Source organism: Coregonus clupeaformis, chromosome 28 (genome assembly GCF_020615455.1).
Source record: "Coregonus clupeaformis isolate EN_2021a chromosome 28, ASM2061545v1, whole genome shotgun sequence".
NCBI lineage: Eukaryota > Metazoa > Chordata > Actinopteri > Salmoniformes > Salmonidae > Coregonus > Coregonus clupeaformis.
Genome location: NC_059219.1, coordinates 13,962,628 through 13,984,902, shown reverse-complemented (window position 1 = coordinate 13,984,902; position 22,275 = coordinate 13,962,628). Strand labels below are relative to the sequence as shown.

Here is a 22,275-nt window from a genome sequence, read left to right as displayed (position 1 = left end):
ACAGCGTGTTCCAGTTCCCGCTAATATCCAGCAACTTCGCACAGTCATTGAAGAGGAGTGGGACAACATTCCACAGGCCACAATCAACAGCCTGATCAACACTATGTGAAGGAGATGTGTCGCGCTGCATGAGGCAAATGGTGGTCACACCAGATACTGACTGGTTTTCTGATCCACGCCCCTACCTGTTTTTTAAGGTATCTGTGATACAGATCCATATCTGTAGATCCATATCTGTATTCCCAGTCATGTGAAATCAATAGAATAGGGCCTAATGAATTTATTTCAATGACTGATTTCCTTCTATGAACTGTAACTCAGTAAAATCTTAGAAATTGTTGCAGGTTGCGTATATATTTTTGTTCAGTGCAGTATTAGTCATGATCAACTCATGGACTATATCTATCTAGTATAACTAGTATTCTTTATTTAGTTTCACAGTTTGTAGGCCTACCTTGTTGTTTGCTGAATAACAATGTCCTGTAGTATAGTGTATCTATACGACTCTGGCGTAGCTTTGATATTTCTGTCACCCCTCCCCTATTCTTGTTTTGAAAAATATCTCCATCCAACCAGAGTGCCCTCTCTACACAAGCTGTTTGACTGAGCGTATAGGTATATATATCTACCCTGTCACCTCCTTCCCTTCCCCCTCTCCTCCCCCCCACACTCTCTCACTCATCTCATCACTCGCTCTCGCCTGATTGACTGTGTGAGACAAATTAGGCTTTTGAAATGATCAACAAATTTGACAGGTGAGTAAAAATGCACATCTGTTTTTTTGTGTTAATTGTTTAATGAGTTGAGCAAATTGATATGATATAATATCATATGACGTGATCAACTAATGCATGGTGTAATACATGTTCTAAAGCTAATGCCTACTATTTGGTGATTGCTGTCCTATTTATCATTGATGATTTATTATGAAACCACTCCTGTCGTCTTTATCTTATGCAGCACAATCAGAAGTTTCGGTGATGATGACAACAACATATTGAATAGCTTTCGCTAGTTTCGCTGAAAGCTGTCAGATTGAAACTGAGACTGAGAGAACCAGGGCCAATTTGTTAGACACCAGTTAATTGACAGAGGTTAACCAAACCAGTGGTTTTGTTAAAGAAGAAGAGGAAGGTGTTGAGTAGTCAGTGCAGTCCTCATAACAAGAGTATATGGCTTTTCCACACCAGATAAGCCACTACAGGGGCAGATGAGTGAAAAGCAATAGCAGTGGCCATAACCATTCACCTTTTCACCTTAGGCCTGCCTCAGTGTGCTTATGGAAACAGATTTTGCCAGCATCTCTACTACTTATTTGAGGGAAACCCTATTTTCTGTGTCTCAGTGTGCTGTTGGCCCAGAAGAAGTTTATCTACCACTATAAGAACATGCGCTGGGCCAAGGGCCGACACGAGACCTACCTGTGCTTCGTGGTCAAGAGGCGGGTGGGACCAAACTCACTCTCCTTCGACTTTGGACACCTACGCAACCGGTCTGGCTGTCATGTTGAGGTGAGGGAGGGAGGGAGGGAGGGAGGGAGGGGAGCGGGAGGGGAGGGGAGAGGAGAGAGAGGAGAGGAGAGGAGAGGAGAGGAGAGGAGAGGGAGGAGAGGAGAGGAAGGAGAGGAGAGGAGAGGAGAGGAGGGAGGGAGGGAGGGAGGGAGGGAGGGAGGGAGGGAGGGAGGGAGGGAGGGAGGGAGGGGAGGGAGGGAGGGAGGGAGGAGGGAGGGAGGGAGGGAGGGAGGGAGGGAGGGAGGGAGGGAGGGAGGGGGAGGAAACAGAGGAAAGGGGTAAAAAAAACATGGAACAAATCTTGTCATCTGTCATTTTTTATTTTGTCTGCCCCTGTTGCTCCAGTTCTCTCCCTCTTTCCGTCTTTATATATTTTCCTATCTCTTCCCTTTTCTTTCCTTCCTTCCCATTTCTTCATCACTCTCTTTCCCCTCATTCTACTCTCCTTTCTCTCTATCTGCATCTTCCTCCCTCAATAATTTCTCTCTCTCTCTTCCTCAACTATCTCCATCACTCTCTCCCTCATTCCTCACTCGTCTACCTTCCTCACCTATCTCCATCACTCTCTCTCCCTCATTCCTCACCTATCTCCACCACTCTCTCCCTCATTCCTCACCTATCTCCATCACTCTCTCCTTCATTCCTCACCTATCTCCATTTCTCTAATTTCTCACCTATCACTATTACTCTCTCTCCCTCATTCCTCACCCCTCTCCCTTTCTCACACACCTCCATCACTCTCTTTCTTTCCACCCCCCTTAGCTGCTGTTCCTGCGCCTCTTGGAAGCTGGCGCCCTGTGTCCGGGCCTGTGGGGTTATGGAGCTCCAGACAGTGTGGGACTGTGTTACTCTGTCACCTGGTTCTGTTCCTGGTCTCCCTGCTCAGACTGCTCCTACAGACTGGCCCAGTTCCTCAGCCAGACCCCCAACCTCCGCCTCAGGATCTACGTCTCCAGGCTCTACTTCTGTGACCTGGAGGACAGCCGTGCGAGAGAGGGTCTCCGCGTGCTGCAGAGAGCCGGGGTGCAGATCACTGTCATGAACTATGAAGGTAGATAGGGTGTGTGTGTGTGTGTGGGGGGGTTGTCTCTTTCATAATGCATCTCTCATTATAATTCTGTCTCTTCCCTATAGACTATTTCTACTGTTGGCAGACCTTTGTGGCTCGCAGACAGCGTGTGTTTAAGGCCTGGGACGGACTGCATCAGAACTCTGTTCAACTGGCCAGGAAACTTAACGACATCCTCCAGGTAGGACACACACACACAAAAACAAACACACACACTGTACCCTTGAGTTAGTAGGCTAGTGATATTTACTGATTTGTCTTTCAGCCTGGTGAGGCAGAAGATTGGAGAGATGCTTTCGAGCTGCTTGGATTGTGATTCACGTCTTTCCCTGTCATGTATGCTGATATGGAGCTATTTATTTTTGCTCCTCCCACTGGTGCTACCTGTCAATGTTAAACTGTAAAGATCACTTTAATCTATCACTGTAAAATAAAAAAGAAGAATAAAAGAAAACTGAAATAGGTCAACTGTTCAACTCAATTGCATAATGTGTTTCTATATTGTTATTTAATTTTTTACCCTTTGTAGCATTATTACTGCCTTGTAACACATCCATTAAATAATTTCCTCCAACTGTGATTATGAGTGGTTTTGTGTTGACATTATCCTACCCTGATTTCAATTTGACCAGCTCTTTATCTCTCACATAGCCTACCATAATCAACCAAATAAAGATTAGGCTAATTGATTACAATTATCTCTAAACTATCACTGACAATGGTTGATTAATCTGGATGAATGACATTAGAAACGGATGTGAATGCTTCTCGTGCGCAAACACACAGTGTATTACGCTCCCGTACCCGTTAACGTGCACGATCACCACACACCGATTGAATTAAAGTCAAGATGGCGACCGAGGGCGAATACGAGTCGATCCTGTGTGTGAAACCTGACGTCAACGTTTACCGAATCCCGCCGCGGGCATCGAACCGGGGAGTCAGGTAAGAGACCCGGTTCCGGCACCATCAACCGGTGACCTTGCCCTGGTTTGACTCCAGCATCATTTGTTTGGCGTGGCAATATATCAACCTCCCCGTAGGCAAAGCTCTTGTCCCCACATCAAGGCAATGCATTGCCCATATAATGGCTATAATGGTCGTCTCTGTCGCCTTTGCAGTGCGCAATAGCTTTTCTAAGGTGGCCTACCAGGCAAACTGGTTGACTTCTATCACGGAGGAATAGTCTACCACCAGATGTGCGTAGTGGGATGGATAGGGAGAATACACCTGTTATTATTGTAGTCCACCTGACCGTATCAGACAATGATATTGAATCCTGTTTACAGTGCGAAAACGTGACCGTGTCGTGTCCCCCTTTGACAGAATGTGCTTTGACTGCTCTGTGCTTTGGGGCGAATGTTTAGTGAAATGATATAGCGGGTACTACGGTATTTAAAGGTCCATAGGATTAGTGAGATTTTTACTCCCTCGTAGGATTATCTGGGTATTTTCTCTGTTGTAGCCTACCCTATTACTTTCTAACCAGGGTTCGTTAAAGGATCTCTTGTTGACAGTGACTTCAGTCCTATTAGGCTACAGTCTACGGTTGGCAGTGTGTGTGTGTGACTATATTGTGTTTACCTATTTGTTCATTGGCTGGTGTTTTAACGTGATCCAGTCTATCTGTATGCTGACTGGACAGCGTTCCATACTGAATCTTTCTCCTGGGAGCTGATTGGCTGACCATCAGTAACTTGCCATCACCAAGCACAAAGCTGAGTCTGTTGTGTGATGTAGTAAGTAATAATAATGAGGGAATATTCCACCCCAGGTCTGGTGAACTGCCAGCCCAGTCACCTTGTTATTTCTTCTTCTCCTGACTTCACTCTCATTTCAGTAGCAAGGTGTAGTGGTTGGTTATCAACAACATGGTATCCCTCTTTCTGACACACACCTATACAGTCAGTCTCATCTCTGATTGGCTGTCTGTGTCTCCCTCAGGGCGGCGGATTGGAAGCTGGATGCCCCTGATTGGACAGGCCGTATGAGAGTGACGGCTCGGGGAAAAGTGGCTTTCATCAAACTGGAGGACAAGATCTCTGGTGAGAGGCCAAATCGTCCCCTAGCCCCTAGCCCCTAGCCCAGGGTTACCCAATAGGTGGCCCACAGGCCACATTTTATTCGGCCCCCCAAGTTTTAAATGTTTACATTATTAATTTTTTTGTTCTGCGATATAAAAGACTGTAAAATCACCAGGAGATTAGTTCAAGGTAATTTCTATTTAGGAGATCTGTTCCCAAGGATCCTCACGCATAAATAGAGAGGCGTATGTGATCGTATCCCAATGTAATCAACGTTTGAAATGATTCTGTTTTTGTCAAATACTATATCTGTTTCTTGCAGTCAATTTGCAGTGTACAAATTATTTATAGCTATGTTCCAACCATCCGCTCAAGGAAAAATTGGCCCACGGCTGAATGTAATTGGGGACCCCTGCCCTAGCCCCTAGCCCACCTCTAGGTACTTCTAGTCAGAAGGCCGTCATGCCCAATTCCAAATCGTCACCTGGGCACTTCTTGTTGACCTGAAAGGACTATGTTAACTGCTCCACCTTGCCCTCTGACTATTGACTTGAACCGTTAGTTATAAGGCCTAAGTTATAACTACCCCCCGTCTCTGCAGGGGAGCTGTTTGCACAGGCACCAGTGGACGAGTACCCTGGCATCGCCATAGAAACCGTCAGCGACTCCAGTCGTTACTTTGTGCTTCGGATCCAGGATGAGAGTGGTGGGTTGTTGGTCGTCGTCACTTGTCACCATCTGGCCATATTAGAAAGGACAGAAGTATCACACACTACTTTTCTATTAGTAGTTACAGTGAGGGAAAAAAGTATTTGATCCCCTGCTGATTTTGTACGTTAGCCCACTGACAAAGAAATGATCAGTCTATAATTTTAATGATAGGTTTATTTGAACAGTGAGAGATAGAATAACAACAAAAAAATCCAGAAAAACGCATGTCAAAAATGTTATAAATTGATTTGCATTTTAATGAGGGAAATAAGTATTTGACCCCTCTGCAAAACATTACTTAGTACTTGGTGGCAAAACCCTTGTTGGCAATCACAGAGGTCAGACGTTTCTTGTAGTTGGCCACCAGGTTTGCACACATCTCAGGAGGGATTTTGTCCCACTCCTCTTTGCAGATCTTCTCCAAGTCATTAAGGTTTCGAGCCTGACGTTTGGCAACTCGAACCTTCAGCTCCCCTCCACAGATTTTCTATGGGATTAAGGTCTGGAGACTGGCTAGGCCACTCCAGGACCTTAATGTGCTTCTTCTTGAGCCACTCCTTTGTTGCCTTGGCCGTGTGTTTTGGGTCATTGTCATGCTGGAATACCCATCCACAACCCATTTTCAATGCCCTGGCTGAGGGAAGGAGGTTCTCACCCAAGATTTGATGGTACATGGCCCCGTCCATCGTCCCTTTGATGCGGTGAAGTTGTCCTGTCCCCTTAGCAGAAAAACACCCCCAAAGCATAATGTTTCCACCTCCATGTTTGACGGTGGGGATGGTGTTCTTGGGGTCATAGGCAGCATTCCTCCTCCTCCAAACATGGCGAGTTGAGTTGATGCCAAAGAGCTCCATTTTGGTCTCATCTGACCACAACACTTTCACCCAATTCTCCTCTGAATCATTCAGATGTTCATTGGCAAACTTCAGACGGGCATGTTTATGTGCTTTCTTGAGCAGGGAGACTTTGTGGGCGCTGCAGGATTTCAGTCCTTCACGGCGTAGTGTGTTACCAATTGTTTTCTTGGTGACAATGGTCCCAGCTGCCTAGAGATCATTGACAAGATCCTCCCTTGTAGTTCTTGGCTGATTCCTCACCGTTTTCATGATCATTGCAACTCCACGAGGTGAGATCTTGCATGGAGCCCCAGGCCGAGGGAGATTGACAGTTCTTTTGTGTTTCTTCCATTTGCGAATAATCGCACCAACTGTTGTCACCTTCTCACCAAGCTGCTTGGCGACGGTCTTGTAGCCCATTCCAGCCTTGTGTAGGTCTACAATCTTGTCCCTGACATCCTTGGAGAGCTCTTTGGTCTTGGCCATGGTGGAGAGTTTGGAATCTGATTGATTGATTGCTTCTGTGGACAGGTGTCTTTTATACAGGTAACAAACTGAGATTAGGAGCACTCCCTTTAAGAGTGTGCTCCTAATCTCAGCTCGTTACCTGTATAAAAGACACCTGGGAGCCAGAAATCTTTCTGATTGAGAGGGGGTCAAATACTTATTTCCCTCATTAAAATGCAAATCAATTTATAACATTTTTGACATGCGCTTTTCTGGATTTTTTTGTTGTTATTCTGTCTCTCACTGTTCAAATAAACCTACCATTAAAATTATAGACTGATCATTTCTTTGTCAGTAGGAAAACGTACAAAATCAGCAGGGGATCAAAAACCTTTTTCCCTCACTGTATTATACTGAACAAAAATATAAACGCAACATGTAAAGTGTTGGTCCCATGTTTCATGAGCTGAAATAAAAGTTCCCCAAAATGTTCCAAACACACAAAAGCTTCTTTCTCTAAAAAATAGATCACAGATTTGTTTACATCCCTTTTAAGCGAGCATTTCTCCTCTGCCAAGATAATCTAACCACCTGACAGGTGTGGCATATCAAGAAGCTGATTAAAAAGCATGATCACAACACAATGCCACAGATGTCTCAAGTTTTGAGGGAGTGTGCAATTGGCATGCTGACTGCAGGAATGTCAACCAGAGCTGTTGCCAGAGAATTTAATGTTCATTTTTCTACCATAAGCCGCCTCGAACGTCGTTTTAGAGAATTTGGCAGTACGTCCAACCGGCCTCACAACCGCAGACCACGTGTAACCACGCCAACCCAGGACATCCACATCCGGCTTCTTCACCTGCAGGATCATCTGAGACCAGCCACCCGGACAGCTGATGAAACGGAGGAGTATTTCTGTCTGTATTATAAAGCACTTTTGTGGGGAAAAACTCATTCTGATTGGCTGGGCCTGGCTCCCCAGTGGGTGGGCCTGGCTCCCAAGTGGGTGGGCCTATGCCCTTCCAGGCCCACCCATGGCTGTGCCCCTGCCCAGTTATGTGAAATCCATAGATTAGGGCCTAATTTATTTATTTCAATTGACTCAGTAAAATTGTTTAAATTGCTGCATGTTGCGTTGATATTTTTGTTCAGTACAGTAGAAGTAGTATAACACAGTAATAACAAGGTATGTGTTGGATCATTTGAGTGTGTAGAATGGAACCGTATTCTACTACAGCATTTGGAGTACACAATCAGTTGTTTCTCACTGTGCTATTTCGCTGTGTTTTAGGATCAGTGTGTGTACGAAGTGATTTGATTTGTAACTTACATTGGTTTATTGTTCTTCTCTGGCCTCTGTCTCTCAGGTCGCAGTGCGTTCATAGGCATCGGGTTTGGGGACAGAGGGGACTCGTTTGACTTCAACGTGGCGCTGCAGGACCACTTTAAGTGTGTTGCTCTTACAGCAGTCAGCTGTCACAACAGAGATAACATTAGCAAAACAAGTACAGCTCAGAGCTAAAATGTTGACTTCTAACTGACATGAATTAGTAATAGCCTGACATTTGTTTCACTCTATAACTCTCAATTCAATTCAAAGGGGCTTTATTGACATGGAAAACATATGTTTATATTGCCAAAGGAAGTGAAATAAACAATCGCAAATTAACAGTAAACATTATGCACACAACATTTTTCAAAAGAATAAAGACGCTTGAAATGTTATAACGCTCTCTCCCTTTTGCCCTCTCATTCTCTATCTATTTACTGTATATATATATATATATCTTTCTCTCTCTCTTGTTACCTCTCTCTCTCTGTCACTCTCTCAGGTGGGTGAAACAGGAGCTTGAGATCAGTAAGCAGTCTCAGACTCCAGACAACACTCCTAAACTGGACCTGGGTTTCAAAGAGGGACAGACCATCACTCTCAATATCGGGGTAAATTTCTCAACTCACACCCATAATGCTCCTACCATGGTACCATCTGGTTAGCGCTTAACAACTCAAAAGCGAACATGCACGCACACGTTGCAAACCCATGCTCTGTTTCAAAGCTTTGTCAAGCTATCACTCAAACACCTATTCCTCTCTCCTTCCTTCTCACCCGTCCCCTCCTCTCTTTCTATCCATTTCTGTCCCTCTCTCAGCAAGGCAGAAAGAGAGACAAGTCCCGCCCCCAGAGTGCTGGTGGCTTTGGGCTCCTCCCTCCTCCCCCTGGTGGTGGTGGCGCCAAGATAGCCCCTCCCCCTATGTCAAGCTCCTCCAATGACAATGAAGGGTTATTCTCAGGGGGAGACTTATTCTCTGCGGGAAGTGACTCATTTTCAGGGGAAAGTGACACGTTTTCAGGAGGAAACAACATATTCTCAGCAGGAAGTGACATGTTCTCAGGGGGAAGTAACACAGGTAGGTGAACAGCATTTTGGGCCACATTCAGCGAGGTGTAATGCTACTGGTTGTTCAGATAGATATACACTACATGACCAAAAGTCAAACATCTAATTCCAAAATCATGGGCATTAATATGGAGTTGGGCCCCCCCTTTGCTGCTATAACAGCCTCTACTCTTCTGGGAAGGCTTTCCACTAGATGCTGTGGGGACTTGCTTCCATTCAGCCACAAGAGCATTAGTGAGGTTGGGTACTGATGTTGGGCGATTAGACCTGGCTCGCAGTCGGCATTCCAATTCATCCCAAAGGTGTTCGATGGGGTTGAGGTCAGGGCTCTGTGCACGCCAGTCAAGTTCTTCCACACTGATCTCGACAAACCATTTCTGTATGGACCTCGCTATGTGCACAGGGGCATTGTCATGCTGAAACAGGAAAGGGCCTTCCCCAAACTGTTGCCACAAAGTTGGAAGCACAGAATTGTCTAGAACGTCATTGTATGCTGTAGCATTAAGATTTCCCTTCACTGGAACTAAGAGACCTAGCCTGAACCATGACAAACAGCCCCAGACCATTATTCCTCCTCAACCAAACTTTACAGTTGGCACTATACATTGAGGCAGGTAGATTCGTCCATCAGACTGCCAGATGGTGAAGCGTGATGCAATTGGCATGCTGACTGCAGGAATGTCCACCAGAGTTGTTGCCAGATCATTTAATGTTAATTTCTTTACCATAAGCCGCCTCCAACGTCGTTTTAGAGAATTTGGCAGTACGTCCAACCTGCATCACAACCGCAGACCACGTGTAACCACGCCAGCCCAGGACCTCCACATCCGGCTTCTTCACCTGTGGGATCGTCTGAGAACAGCCACCTGGACTGCTGTTGAAATTGAGGAGTATTTCTGTCTGTAATAAAGCCCTTTTGTGGGGAAAAACTAATTCTGATTGGCTGGGCCTGGCTCCCCAGTTGGTGGGCCTATGTCCTCCCAGGCCCACCCATGGCTGTGCCCCTGCTCAGTCATGTGAAATCCATAGATTAGGGCCTAATGGATTTATTTAAATTGACTGATTTCCTTATATGAACTGTAACTCAGTAAAATCATTGAAAGTGTTGCATGTTGCGTTTATATTTTTGTTCAGTATAGATTATGAAGACAGGTATTCTGCTCTGGCATGTAGAATAGGGGATGTGGTACGCTCCATACAAGACAATTCTATGTGCAACATTCAAAACGTTGTGTTCTCCTGAACGCGACCCTGTTCTCATATTGCTGCTTCTGATTCATCTGTTTGTTTATCTTGTTCGGTTACCCTAGTAACTGCTTTTTCTGCATAGCGCTTTTTGCTAACATTGTTGAAGACTATTTTTACAGTTCCCCAAACCATGCTGTGAATTCATTTGACTGAAGGGAAAAAGTGCATGTTTATATGCCACTGTGTAATTAGGTTAAGGATTGAATGGGGCCCTGGGTGTTTTTTCTTTTAGTTTTATGAGCTAACCAAGAAAAAGGCTATTGTCATTAGAGTATGAATGGGGAGAAAGCAGTAGAGGTTGTGTATTGAAAGGTTTGATGTGTGTTGTCTCCATAGAGATCCTATTAAATTAGTATTCTAATTCCTAATTCTATGGTTGTCTCTCTGTTCTCAGGCTGTTTGTTAGACCTGGACAGCAGTAACTCCAACTCTGTGGTGCAGCCGAACCCCAACCCTACAGGCGGCTCGGACATGTGGGGAGACTTCTCTGCCCCAGAAAAGTAAGGGGATAATCTTCTCTCTCTTTCATCCTTTTCTCTCTTCTTTCATTATTCTGTTCCCCCCATTAATGCTCTCCTCTTTTTCCCCTTAACGCAGGTCAATGTCTCCGCTCGCCAACGATGATGGTTCCACCAACTGGCAGCAGTTCTGAGGCCATCCCACAATCCCTTTCACCTGACCTTCACCTGACCTTTAACCCCTGACCAGAGGAGGACACTGTATATTATCACCTCAACCTCAGTGCACTCTCTCCCTCTCTTCCCCCTCTCTTTATTTGTCTCTCTCACACCCTGCCCCCACGCTCATCACCCCTCTCCTGGCTTCCTCTCCCTCTACATCTTTCCCTCTCAGTTTCAACGCTACACTCTCTCCCCCTCTGTCCCCCTCTCCTTGCCCTCCTCTCCCTCTGTCTCTTTCTCTATCTATTGCAACAGAGTATTTATTTACTACTGAGGGAAAAGACTGAGGTTAAATCGCTCTAAATGAAAGATGGTACAGAAAGGAATGATGGTGACTCACACTAATATAGTCTTGATAAAAAACAAATGAATTAATTAATGTACAGAATATATTATTGTAAATGTATATATTGTCAGTAGTTTGTAATTCCCGTTGTTGTGGTAGTGTCGTAGCTAATTTTCCTTTAGAATCTCCAGTACAACTGGAATTATCGCCTGAAATAACTAATTTACAGGCTTGCCTGGATGCATTAGTATATGACCAAGTTATCTGATATCTGATCTAAGGTCAGTTTTGCTTTTTCCTCTTAATTACTAAGGTTAGGCCACGGTGAGTCTGGAGCTGGGCTTTGGAGCAGCTTCTGCTTTGAGTGGACACTGATCTACTGTAAGTTTACACAGCAGTCATGCTGTTTGGCGCCCCTTAGTGGGCTATTGCGGTCCTACAACCACAGTCTGACAGGGAGAGTGGTGAGATGTGGACATTATCACTGCTGGGGATAGGAACTTGGCTGGGTCACTTGGCTGCGTTGTTTTAACATGAGGCTGGTGTTAGTTGGTCAATTAACACCGAAATGGAGGGAGCGATAGGAAAAAAGAGTGGTCTGATTGAGTGAAGGGATAGCAGAGTGATGGGATGAAAGGGTAAGATGGGTGGGGTCTGAGGAGGGATGGAGGGTGAGGAGGGGGTTAAACCCATGGGGTGATAGACAGGCCTGATTTAGGCCTTGTGATGTAATCAACAGTCAAGGGGTTTCTGGGTAGAGATGACTCATTTAGGTCACGACTCTTGCCCTGCTGGATGAATAGCCCTGTGTGTGTTGTATATACAACTGTCTGTCCGTCCGTCCGTCAGTGTTCTATACGTTGAACCCTGGAACTAACTTTAACTCTGTCAATGCAGTGAGACCATTCCAGTCCTTGTGAGATGCAGTGTTTTACTTTACTGTTGTGTTGTTATTTTGAGAGAAAGGAGGGAGGGATGGAGGGATAGAAGGGGATAATGCAGTACAGGACATCATAGTGCAATATTACAGTAAGCCATGTATGTGGCTTTTGTACCTATCATTGTGTGTGTCTTTCTCTCATGGACTCAAACATATGCATTGATTGATGACATGATGTTTATTAATGACGTGATAATTGATTGATTTCCTGTGTGAGCACACGGCTAGTTGGAGAACTGGTATGAACTGGTGAGTCTGTGTAGACCCTACCTATGTTTGTTTATGTGTTTCTTCTTGTCATTACAAATACAATATGTGTGTATATAAATGTGTATGTATTGAAAATAAAAGTATAAAGATATCAACTAATGTTGAATCACGGATTACTTTTCTTTTTATCTGCATGAGGGAAAAAAACTGGACCAAAAACTGGACTACATCAATAAAGCAATCCACACATAAACCAATTAATTACATTTTATTGGGTAATATTGCACTACTTTGGTATTGGATTGTGATAGAGTGCTGTACAGTAAGGTGCCAGTGATGACAGAGTGGATACTTTGTTCTCAGACTGCCTTTACACAATGAACTACAGGAACCCAACAGCGTTCCATCTGAGCAGTATTATACAGCCCGGAATGGCACTGAAGTAAACCACGAGAACATGATCCGTGTCAAATAAAACACAGAGCAAATCTGTCGGGAGTGATTTCTCCCCATGATATTCACAGACAGTTATAATAAAACAAGAGGCTAATAGAAAAACTGAGAAATATGACTCTGACTGTTCTTAACTGGAGTTACGAGGACTGTGTTGTCGTTTGTGTGTGTGTGTGCGTGCGTGCGTTTGTGAACGTGTGTGTCTGTCTGTGTGTGTGTGCATGCGTTTGTGCATGTGTGTCTCTGTGTGTGTCTGTCCGTGCATGCGTGTGGTTGTATATGTATGTGTGTGTGTGTAATTAGGCACAGGCTAGCACCAGGTGTTGAGCGGTGGATTTATGGTGTTTTGGGGTGTTTTTATGGAGACAACCCAGTGTTCTGTCTCCAAGGGTGTCCTCCCTCCTCCTCCTTCTCTCCTTCCTCCCTTCTTCCTCCGCCCCTCCTTCCATCTCCGCCATCTTGGGCCCATCAGGCCTTGTTTTCCCAGGTTTTGGGGTTGCCACGGCGATTGCGACAGCGTTTCTTATTGGTGGTTGACCTCTGGAAGCGTTTAGGCCAGCCGGACCTCTCCCTGCAGAGCTCAGCTGGGATGGAGAGAAGAGAGAGAGCAAGAGAGAGATTGAATACAGATAATGTGTGTGTGTGTGAAAGAGAGAGAGGATGCTGTGGGCTCAGATGTACACTACCGTTTGAGGTCACTTAGAAATGTCCTTGTTTTCGAAAGAAAAGCAATTTTTTCCCATTAAAATAACATCAAATTGATCAGAAATACAGTGTAGACATAGTTAATGTTGTAAATGGCTATTGTAGCTGGAAACAGCAGATTTTTAATGGAATATCTACATAGGCGTACAGAGGCCCATTATCAGCAACCATCAGTCCTGTGTTCCAATGGCACGTTGTGTTTGCTAATCCAAGTTTATCACTTTAAAAGGCTAATTGATCATTAGAAAACCCTTTTGCAATTATGTTATCACAGCTGAAAACTGTTGTGCTGATTAAAGAAGCAATAAAACTGTCCTTCTTGAGACTAGTTGAGTATCTGGAGCATCAGCAATTGTAGGTTCGATTACAGGCTCAAAATGGCCAGAAACAAATAACTTTCTTCTGAAACTCATCAGTCTATTCTTGTTCTGAGAAATGAAGGCTATTCCATGCGAGAAATTGCCAAGAAACTGAAGATCTCGTACAATGCTGTGTAATACTCCCTTCACAGAACAGCGCAAACTGTCTCTAACCAGAATAGAAAGAGGAGTGGGAGGCCCCGGTGCACAACTGAGCAAGAGGACAAATACATTAGAGTGTCTAGTTTGAGAAACAGGCGCCTCACATGTCCTCAACTGGCAGCTTCATTAAATAGTACCTGCAAAACACCAGTCTCAACGTCAACAGTGAAGAGGCGACTCCGGGATGCTGACCTTCTAGGCAGAGTTGCAATGAAAAAGCCATATCTCAGACTGGCCAATAAAAGATTAAGATGGGCTGCCTGAGATATGGCTTGAGACTGTATTTCTGATCAATTTGATGTTATTTTAATGGATAAATTTTTTTGCTTTTCTTTCGGAAACAAGGACATTTCTAAGTGAGCCCAAACTTTTGAACGGTAGTGTACATGCTGTCCTTAAGTCAGTAAAAGTTTCATGCACTCTAAGATTGTTATGTTGTTGTAATCCTAACAACTGGTCTAATGAAGTGCTATCAGGTTGACTGTCTTACCCTTCAGGTACTCATCCTGTTGGCACACAGTTCTCACACAGATCTCCTTGTTGATCACATAGACACGAGGGAGGCTGAGACAAACCAGGAGACAGACATCATTACACTATAATCAGACCGCAGCTGCTGTCTCTAAAACATGCCTCTCTGCACAGGCTCTCAGGTTGAAACCCATGGACTTTGACTGCATGACCAGGAGGCACTGAGTGTGTCTATGTTTTCCTGAGAGAGAGCCTGTAGTTGCAGTTTACCTGTAAAGACAGAGGGAGTGGATGCATCTCTTGATGGGCCGGTGGACAGAGTACATCCTGGTGCAGGGGTACGTCTCTTCCCTACAGTCTAGCACAGAGGATACACACAACATCCAGATAATGATAATGGTCATCCCTGGCCTAACATTGTTCAGTGATGTTTCTGTCCCACACTGATGACCTCACTCACCAGGTGGTAGGGTAGAGACAGACACCTCACTCACCAGGTGGTAGGGTAGAGACAGACACCTCACTCACCAGGTGGTAGGGTAGAGACAGACACCTCACTCACCAGGTGGTAGGATAGAGACAGACACCTCACTCACCAGGGGGTAGGGTAGAGACAGACACCTCACTCACCAGGGGGTAGGGTAGAGACAGACACCTCACTCACCAGGTGGTAGGGTAGAGACAGACACCTCACTCACCAGGTGGTAGGATAGAGACAGACACCTCACTCACCAGGGGGTAGGATAGAGACAGACACCTCACTCACCAGGTGGTAGGGTAGAGACAGACACCTCACTCACCAGGGGGTAGGGTAGAGACAGACACCAGAGCCTCCTCTTCATTCCAGTCACCTCTGGGGAGATCCACCTCTACCAACAGGGAAACAACACAATCAGCATGGGAGCGACCTCTACCCACGGCCATGATTCACATGCAACTTAATCTATTTTGAAATAATGTGTGACCATTGAATGGAGGGCATTATTACCAGCCTGTGGGGCTTGGGCTACAGCTGTGAGAGCTGTGGAACAGAAAACCATATGATGGGAAGTGTTTTATGGAGTTAAAACAAACAGAGATGGACTCAAACCGAATTGAAGGTGATGATTTGTGTGTTGTGTTTGTCAGGGGTTACCGTGGAAACCGCAGAGGAGAAGGGCGATTGGAAGACTGCCCATCCTTGTCAGAGCTGGATGTTTACGAGCTGAAGGAAAGAGGACCCACAAAAGCCCAAAGAGGAAAATAGTTTATATGTTTCAATTCACACAGAGGAACTCTTCAATATCTCGACTTTACATTTCCTCTCTCTTCCTTCTGCTCTCCCCCTGGCCCTGCCTCTGCTGTTTCTAATGCAATGTATACTCTTCTCTAAGGCAGTTGTAGGAAATGTGTACCTGGTCAAATCCAGGTAAATGAGATAGATACAGTATGTGTGCTGTTGTTAGTATCAGAATTAATCAAGCAGTTTGAATCAGGTTGCTGTTTTTTCTCACAAAGTAATCCTCTCTCTCTCTCTCTCTCTCTCTCACACACACACACACACACACACACTCCCTCAGCTCTCTCCCTGCATCATTCCTCTTGTGATGTGTCAGTGTGAGTTTGGAGTCCAAGACATGAGTTCTCACAAAAGAATGTGTTTTCTGTGCCCTATTTGAGCACCCCTCTACTCCTCCTTTCTCATACACACTCTTTTCATACACCTCTCTTTTCATACACCTCTCTTTTCATACACCTCTCTTTCCATAAACCTTATTAAGAACGATCTAAAGAGTCCAAACTGTTTTGTCACTCGTTATGTTTAACACCCCATTTCTCCTTTACGACCATCTTGCCCAGGCCCTGAATACGCTAAATTGATTTATCTTGCTTTGACTCATTTATACACTCTTGTATGCCAGGGCACATAGCTTTGCAAAATACATTCGTTCTGAATGACATATTTTCATCCATGATAGGAGTTCACAGACAGTATTCTATTATGATGACTTCATGTAAAGTTTGTTTTTTGCAGTAAATGTAGTTTCTCTATGCATATTTTGTACATGTACCTCATGTTATTTATAGTAAACATTCTATATACAGTACTGCAGTGCTACTAATGCCTTTATAGTCTTCAAAAGGAAGAAAAGAACACAATGTTTTCATACTCACAACTTTTCCTGTCGTCCAAAAACGTCCTTTGTTTTGAATCTTTTGTCTTCTCTCCTTTCCCCTCCTTCTCTCTCCCTCTCCTCCTCCATCCCCTCCTCCTTCTCCTCCTCCATCCCCTCCTCCTTCTCCTCCTCCACCCCTTGTCCTCCCCTCTCATTATAAGTATCTTGCTCTCTCGCATTCCTCCCCTCCAATCTGGTAGAGATTTAGGGAGAATTGTTCTAGTCCAGAGTTGGTTTCGTATACACCCAAACAACACAAACTCATTATCAAAAATATGTGTCTATGCACTGTGTTGATTTCACAATAACTATCACTAATAGTAAACAAATCTATCAGCGTATTGAACTAGGGACTTACACTTTACAAATACAAAAAACTGACAGAAGAACAACAATGGTCAACACACGATGACAGGTAGAACATAAACAAAGAGCCCAATATGCTTTAGAGCAACTGAGGGAATATGACAGAATGACTGGTACAGGTCTGGCAGACCTTGCATTTGCAGGGATCCTCTTTCTCCACTAGGCGGGGCAGTGTACTTGGTGAGTGTGGTCTCAGCTCAGAAGTGGCCAATCTTGGTTTCGGAAGAGCAGCAGTGTGTGCAGGCTTTTGTTTCAGCCCAGCTCTAACTGTAGACCAACTTATCGTGGTCTAGATTGAAAGATATATGCTAGTGCTGGGCTGGAGTAAAAGCTTGCACGGCCTGTATCACTGTCCAGAGTTGCTTGTCACATATTTCTATATTTATGCTGTTCTTAATCCTGGGCCTGGGGACCCACATGGGGTGCATATTTGTGTTCTTGCCCAGCACTAACACACACCTTATTACACTAATCAATGGTTTACAGTAGTTGAATTAGGTGATGGGCTGAAGCAGAAATGTGCTGTGGGACTCTAAGGACCACGCAGGATTAAGGAACTAGAGTAGACAATTATATTGCTACATCAGAAGACAGTGCAACAAGGATGAGTGAATATCACGACCAAAACTCCTGACCCTTTGTTTGATCCCCTACTTGTGTTGAAAATAGGGTTTCCATAGGGACCATTAATAGCTTGTATGGGGGAAACCTGAGAGCAGCAGGCTTCCATGAACTTAACCAATATAAATATTGCCATACATACTACCAGAGTCACAGACAACAAAACTCCCCTAACGCTCTCTCTCCCTCTCTCCCAAAGTCAATTCAACAACAGGGACACACACTCATCATCCCCCTGACACATTGGGGCTACATAGTCTCTGGGGGTGAGGCTGGGGGGTGAGGCTGGGGGGTGAGGGGGGTGAGCGGGAGAGAAGCGCTGGCCTAACAAGGTCGGGTGGGCATGGCTGATGACAGATTGAGTGATGGAGAGATCAGGCCAGGGAACACACCGACCCGCCATTCTGAACACTCTGCTTTCACCCTGAGAAATAGGGAGGGAGGGCATAGTGAGCAACACCCAGTCAGCAAGACATTGAAAATATGACTTTGCCTTATGTCCAAAGGACGTTCGGATTTGGTACAGAGTGAAAGTTTAAACAACCTCTATTATGGATGTTGAAAAAAATAACGATTTTGGGGCCAAATCTAGGCCGGTCCGGAAAGACAAAATATGTACCAAAAAACAACTATCTTTGGGCCAAATCATGGCCAGGCCAGATTGGCCCAAAAATCTACGTATGTAGACGTTGAAATCAAGGCATGGGCGGACTGACCCAATTTTACCAATAAACAACGTCCATGCATCATGTCGGTGCTCACTGGGGAGAGAATGTATAGACAAAGTATAGAGGAGAACTTCAGCATTGAGAGAAAAGTGTGGGAAGAGGGACAGTAAGTGAGATTATGAACATAGAAAAAGCTTTAGAGGGAGAGGCTCAGGGACATATTGGGAGGTAGAGGGACAGTGAAATTTGGCAGAGAGAGAGAGAGAGAGAGAGAGGGCAGGGCAGCAGGGTGGTTGATAGAGGGAGCCCAGGAAGCGTCCTTTTTGGTAGCGAGGATGGAGAGATGCCAGGTCATAAACACTGATAAACTTCCAGACTTGTTTATTAGTTGAAGGCCTTTCTCCCCCGCCCCTCTGCAAGACTTCCCATTCCTGCCTGGTGTATGTTTTCTCCACACAACCCCCTCTTAAAGATGCACTCTGGGATCTTAAACATAACAAATGTGTATGATATTGCACAAATTATATTCGTAAAATATCACACGAATTTTGCAAAAATCTGATGATATTTTTTTAAAATTCTTTTTTTAGTCATTTAGCAGACGCTCTTATCCAGAGCGACTTACAATTAGTGAGTGCATACATTTTTCATACTGGCCCCCCGTGGGGATATCACACAAATTGAAAAATTCGTAACATATCACACGAACTGGATGACATAGTACACAATATAATGGTAATAGTACACAAGAAACAGGTACCTGTTTTTGCTCGTGAGCACCACTTTCAAAACTAGTGGCTGAAATTATACATGTTTGAGAGTGCATCTTTAACCCTGCAGCATCTTTCTCTCCCTGGATTGTTTATTTATTTATTTTACATTTAGCAGACGCTCTTATCCAGAGCGACAGAGCGACTTACAGGAGTAATTAGGGTTAAGTGCCTTGCTTAAGGGCACATCGACAGATTTGTCACCTAGTCGGCTCTGGGATTAGAACCAGCGACCAGCTACCTGAGCCCTCCCTCTCTCCACTGTCTTTTTGTTCTCCTTTAGTTTTTCTTACTCCCACAGGTCCACACAAGTGTTCCATATCTACTTGCAACAACACAAACATGGCTTTAACTACATGAGTAATTTTGTCTAATTTGGAAAGAAAATTCATAATTTATATTTTGTACACAATAAATTAAATCAATTATGTGTCAATGTTGTTGTGTTGTTAGGGTTCAATGAATACACCGTAATGAAAAATTATGAATGTTTACTTAAAAATATATAGTTTTTACATCTTGTCTGTAGGCACGTATTCATACAACTCCCTGTCACGTTCAACTGCCACCTGAGTAGCTCTCCTGCGCATCCGTTATCCTGCTCTGGCATGGTAATCAATCTAGCAAAAACTATTTGCTTATATCATTACATCTCCCTTTCTTTAAATACAATTATTTTACTTTTCAAAATTAACTATTTAATTCTGTACTCAAAGTGTAATAACAAATTCATTAATTAATTGTAAACAGCAATTCAACCGTGTTAACAAAATGGTATTAACTATATGCTTAGTAGGACCACTAGTGAAAAAATTGTCCTTAGAGTCCTTAACAACTCTCAATAAGTATTTCTGGTACTTTCACTTGCCGTGTCGATCTTCTGATGGGTTTGTTCATCACTCTGGGCTGCTGCCAGAGCTGTGCTTTCAGCCACTTCAACAGTCATGACTGTCTGTTGCTGGTCCCTTAGAAAATCACGACGATTTCTCCGTAGAACAGCGCCATCTTCTGTTCGTATGTTGTATGACCTTGGCTGTACTTCGGTAACTATTCTTTTTAGTGTCCATGTGTTTGTTTCGTCTTTGTACCTCAAGTTGTCATCAGGTTGGAGTTCAGATAGGTTTCTTGACCCTCTGTCGTAGTAGAACTTTTAATTAGTTTTCTGTTGTTCCTTGAACTTCCTCACTTTCTCTCCCTCTTTCGTTTTTAGGAGGTACTCCTTGATTGGGCAGTTGGTCCTCAGTCTGCATCCCATGAGGAGGTGTGCTGGGGAAAACCCACAGTCAAGTGGCATCGTGTGGTATACAAGCAGGCTCCTGTAGAAGTCAGTTCCACTGTCTTTTGCTTTGTCTCTTCACTGTCTGAACAGATTTCTCCACCAGGCTGTTCGATTGTGGGAAGTGTGGACTTGATGTAGTGTGGACGAAGTCCCAGTCCTTGCTGAATTGTTTGAACTTTTGCATTAGAGAATTGCGGTTCATTATCGCTGAAGACTCCACTTGCCACCCCGTTTCTGGAGAAAATTGATTTCATACAGGTTATCACAGTGTCTGAGGTGGTGGTGTTCAGCCTCCAAACCTCTGGATACAGGGAGTAGTATTATGTGACAACAAGGTGATCCATTCCATTACATCTGGTCTCAGGTGCAGGGTGGGGCTTTAATGGCTCTGCAGGGCTGCTTGATATTTCAGACATGCAGTACAGTTTGATACTTCATCTGTCACATCTGGGTTCATTCTGGGCCAATACATTACTTCACATGCTCTGTTCTTGCACTTCTCGATTCCTAGGCGATTCATGACTCTTTTTTTACATTTCCTTCCTCAGACTTTTCGGAATTACTATTTTGATTCCATTGTAGACAATGTTTTCAACTACTGTCAGCTCAGCTCTGTAGTTCCAGTATTCGGTTATGTCTTGTGAGCAGTCTTGTTTCATGTTAGACCATCCATTGATTATTATTTTCTTCAGGTTTGTCAGTGTTGTGTCTTTTTCTGTCTCAGTCTGTATGATTTCCATCTTCCATCTGCGACTGGCAATGCTGTTGTGATCATGTCCACTTATGTTCTCACTTCTTCATCTGCTTTGGTGCCCGCTGGCACCTTTGGGTCCACAGCTCTAGAAATAGTGTCTGCTGTGTGCATCATTTTTCCCGAAATGTATGCTACATTCAGAGCATAGCGTTGTAGTTTGATCATCATTCTTTGGACTCTCAGCGGACAGTCATTCAGTGGTTTTTGAAACAGCGCAATCAGTGGTTTGTGATCCATTTCAACACTGATCACTTGTCCTGACACAAACTGATGGAATCTCTCACAAGGAAATGTTATGCTGAGCAACTTCTTTTCAATTTGAGCAGGTCTCAGGGTTGGTCATTGAACAAGCTGCATATGCCACTGGTTGCCAGTTGTCGTACTTATGCAACAGAACAGTCCACTCTGTGATGCATCTGATGATATCTTGATGGGCCTCGCTGGGTCATAAAATCTCAAGACTGGTTCCTCTGTCAACTGTTCTTTCAAGTTGTTCAATGCAGTCTCATGTTCATGATTCCATTCCATTCCCATTCTATTTTATTTTCCGTGAGTCTTCTCAGCGGAGCAATCTTCTCTGAGAGGTTGGGTATGCATTTTCCCAAGTACTTGACCATCCCATTAAACCTCTGTACATCGTTTTTGCTCTATGGTTTTGGCATGTTATCCACAGTAGATATTTTTCTCAGGTCAGGTCTGATGCCTTCACTGCTGATGATGTCTAAAACAAATGTCAACTCCATCACACCAAGCTGACATTTCTCTTTGTTCAGTTTCAAGTTTGATTTTCTTATTGCTTCTAGCACTTTTTTCAGTCTTGCGTCGTGCTCTGCTTTCGGCGTCCCCCATACAATAATGTCATCCATCGATGTGTTCACGCCTTCAGTGTGTTCGTATATCAGATGTATGGTTTTGTGATCAACTTCAGGAGCTGAGGCAATGCCAAACGGTAATCTCAGGAACCTGTATCTGCCATAAAGGGTGTTGAATGTACATCAGAGTTGTACATCATACAGAGTTGGCCTCGTCTAACTTCAACTGCCATGAGTAGCACTCCTGCGCATGCGTTATCCTGCTCAAGCGTGGTAATTAATCTAGCTAACACTATTTTCTTATTTCATTACAAATATCTAAACGTATTCTTGAT

At 44.2% G+C, this 22,275-nt stretch overlaps 3 protein-coding genes across 3 annotated transcripts; 2 read left to right on the top strand and 1 right to left on the bottom strand.

The window, feature by feature from the left end:
• Positions 1 to 735: 735 nt before the first annotated feature.
• aicda (activation-induced cytidine deaminase) lies at positions 736 to 2,933 on the top strand. The gene is made up of 5 exons (XM_041851790.2): positions 736 to 755; positions 1,346 to 1,511; positions 2,274 to 2,562; positions 2,646 to 2,761; positions 2,846 to 2,933. Exons 1-5 carry the CDS (start codon positions 736 to 738, stop codon positions 2,894 to 2,896), a joined length of 642 nt encoding a protein of 213 aa, XP_041707724.2. The 3' UTR covers positions 2,897 to 2,933.
• A 463-nt stretch (positions 2,934 to 3,396) lies between these two features.
• On the top strand, positions 3,397 to 12,523 carry LOC121542944 (adaptin ear-binding coat-associated protein 1). The gene is made up of 8 exons (XM_041852584.2): positions 3,397 to 3,525; positions 4,525 to 4,625; positions 5,206 to 5,310; positions 7,969 to 8,050; positions 8,434 to 8,542; positions 8,752 to 9,010; positions 10,643 to 10,748; positions 10,846 to 12,523. Exons 1-8 carry the CDS (start codon positions 3,431 to 3,433, stop codon positions 10,898 to 10,900), a joined length of 912 nt encoding a protein of 303 aa, XP_041708518.1. The 5' UTR covers positions 3,397 to 3,430; the 3' UTR covers positions 10,901 to 12,523.
• A 521-nt stretch (positions 12,524 to 13,044) lies between these two features.
• LOC121542943 (microfibrillar-associated protein 5) lies at positions 13,045 to 16,750 on the bottom strand. Its single transcript, XM_045208602.1, has 7 exons — positions 16,669 to 16,750; positions 15,650 to 15,718; positions 15,503 to 15,535; positions 15,315 to 15,383; positions 14,785 to 14,872; positions 14,534 to 14,607; positions 13,045 to 13,401 (listed from the first exon to the last, which is right to left on the bottom strand). Exons 2-7 carry the CDS (start codon positions 15,690 to 15,692, stop codon positions 13,286 to 13,288), a joined length of 423 nt encoding a protein of 140 aa, XP_045064537.1. The 5' UTR covers positions 15,693 to 15,718; positions 16,669 to 16,750; the 3' UTR covers positions 13,045 to 13,285.
• Positions 16,751 to 22,275: the final 5,525 nt, after the last annotated feature.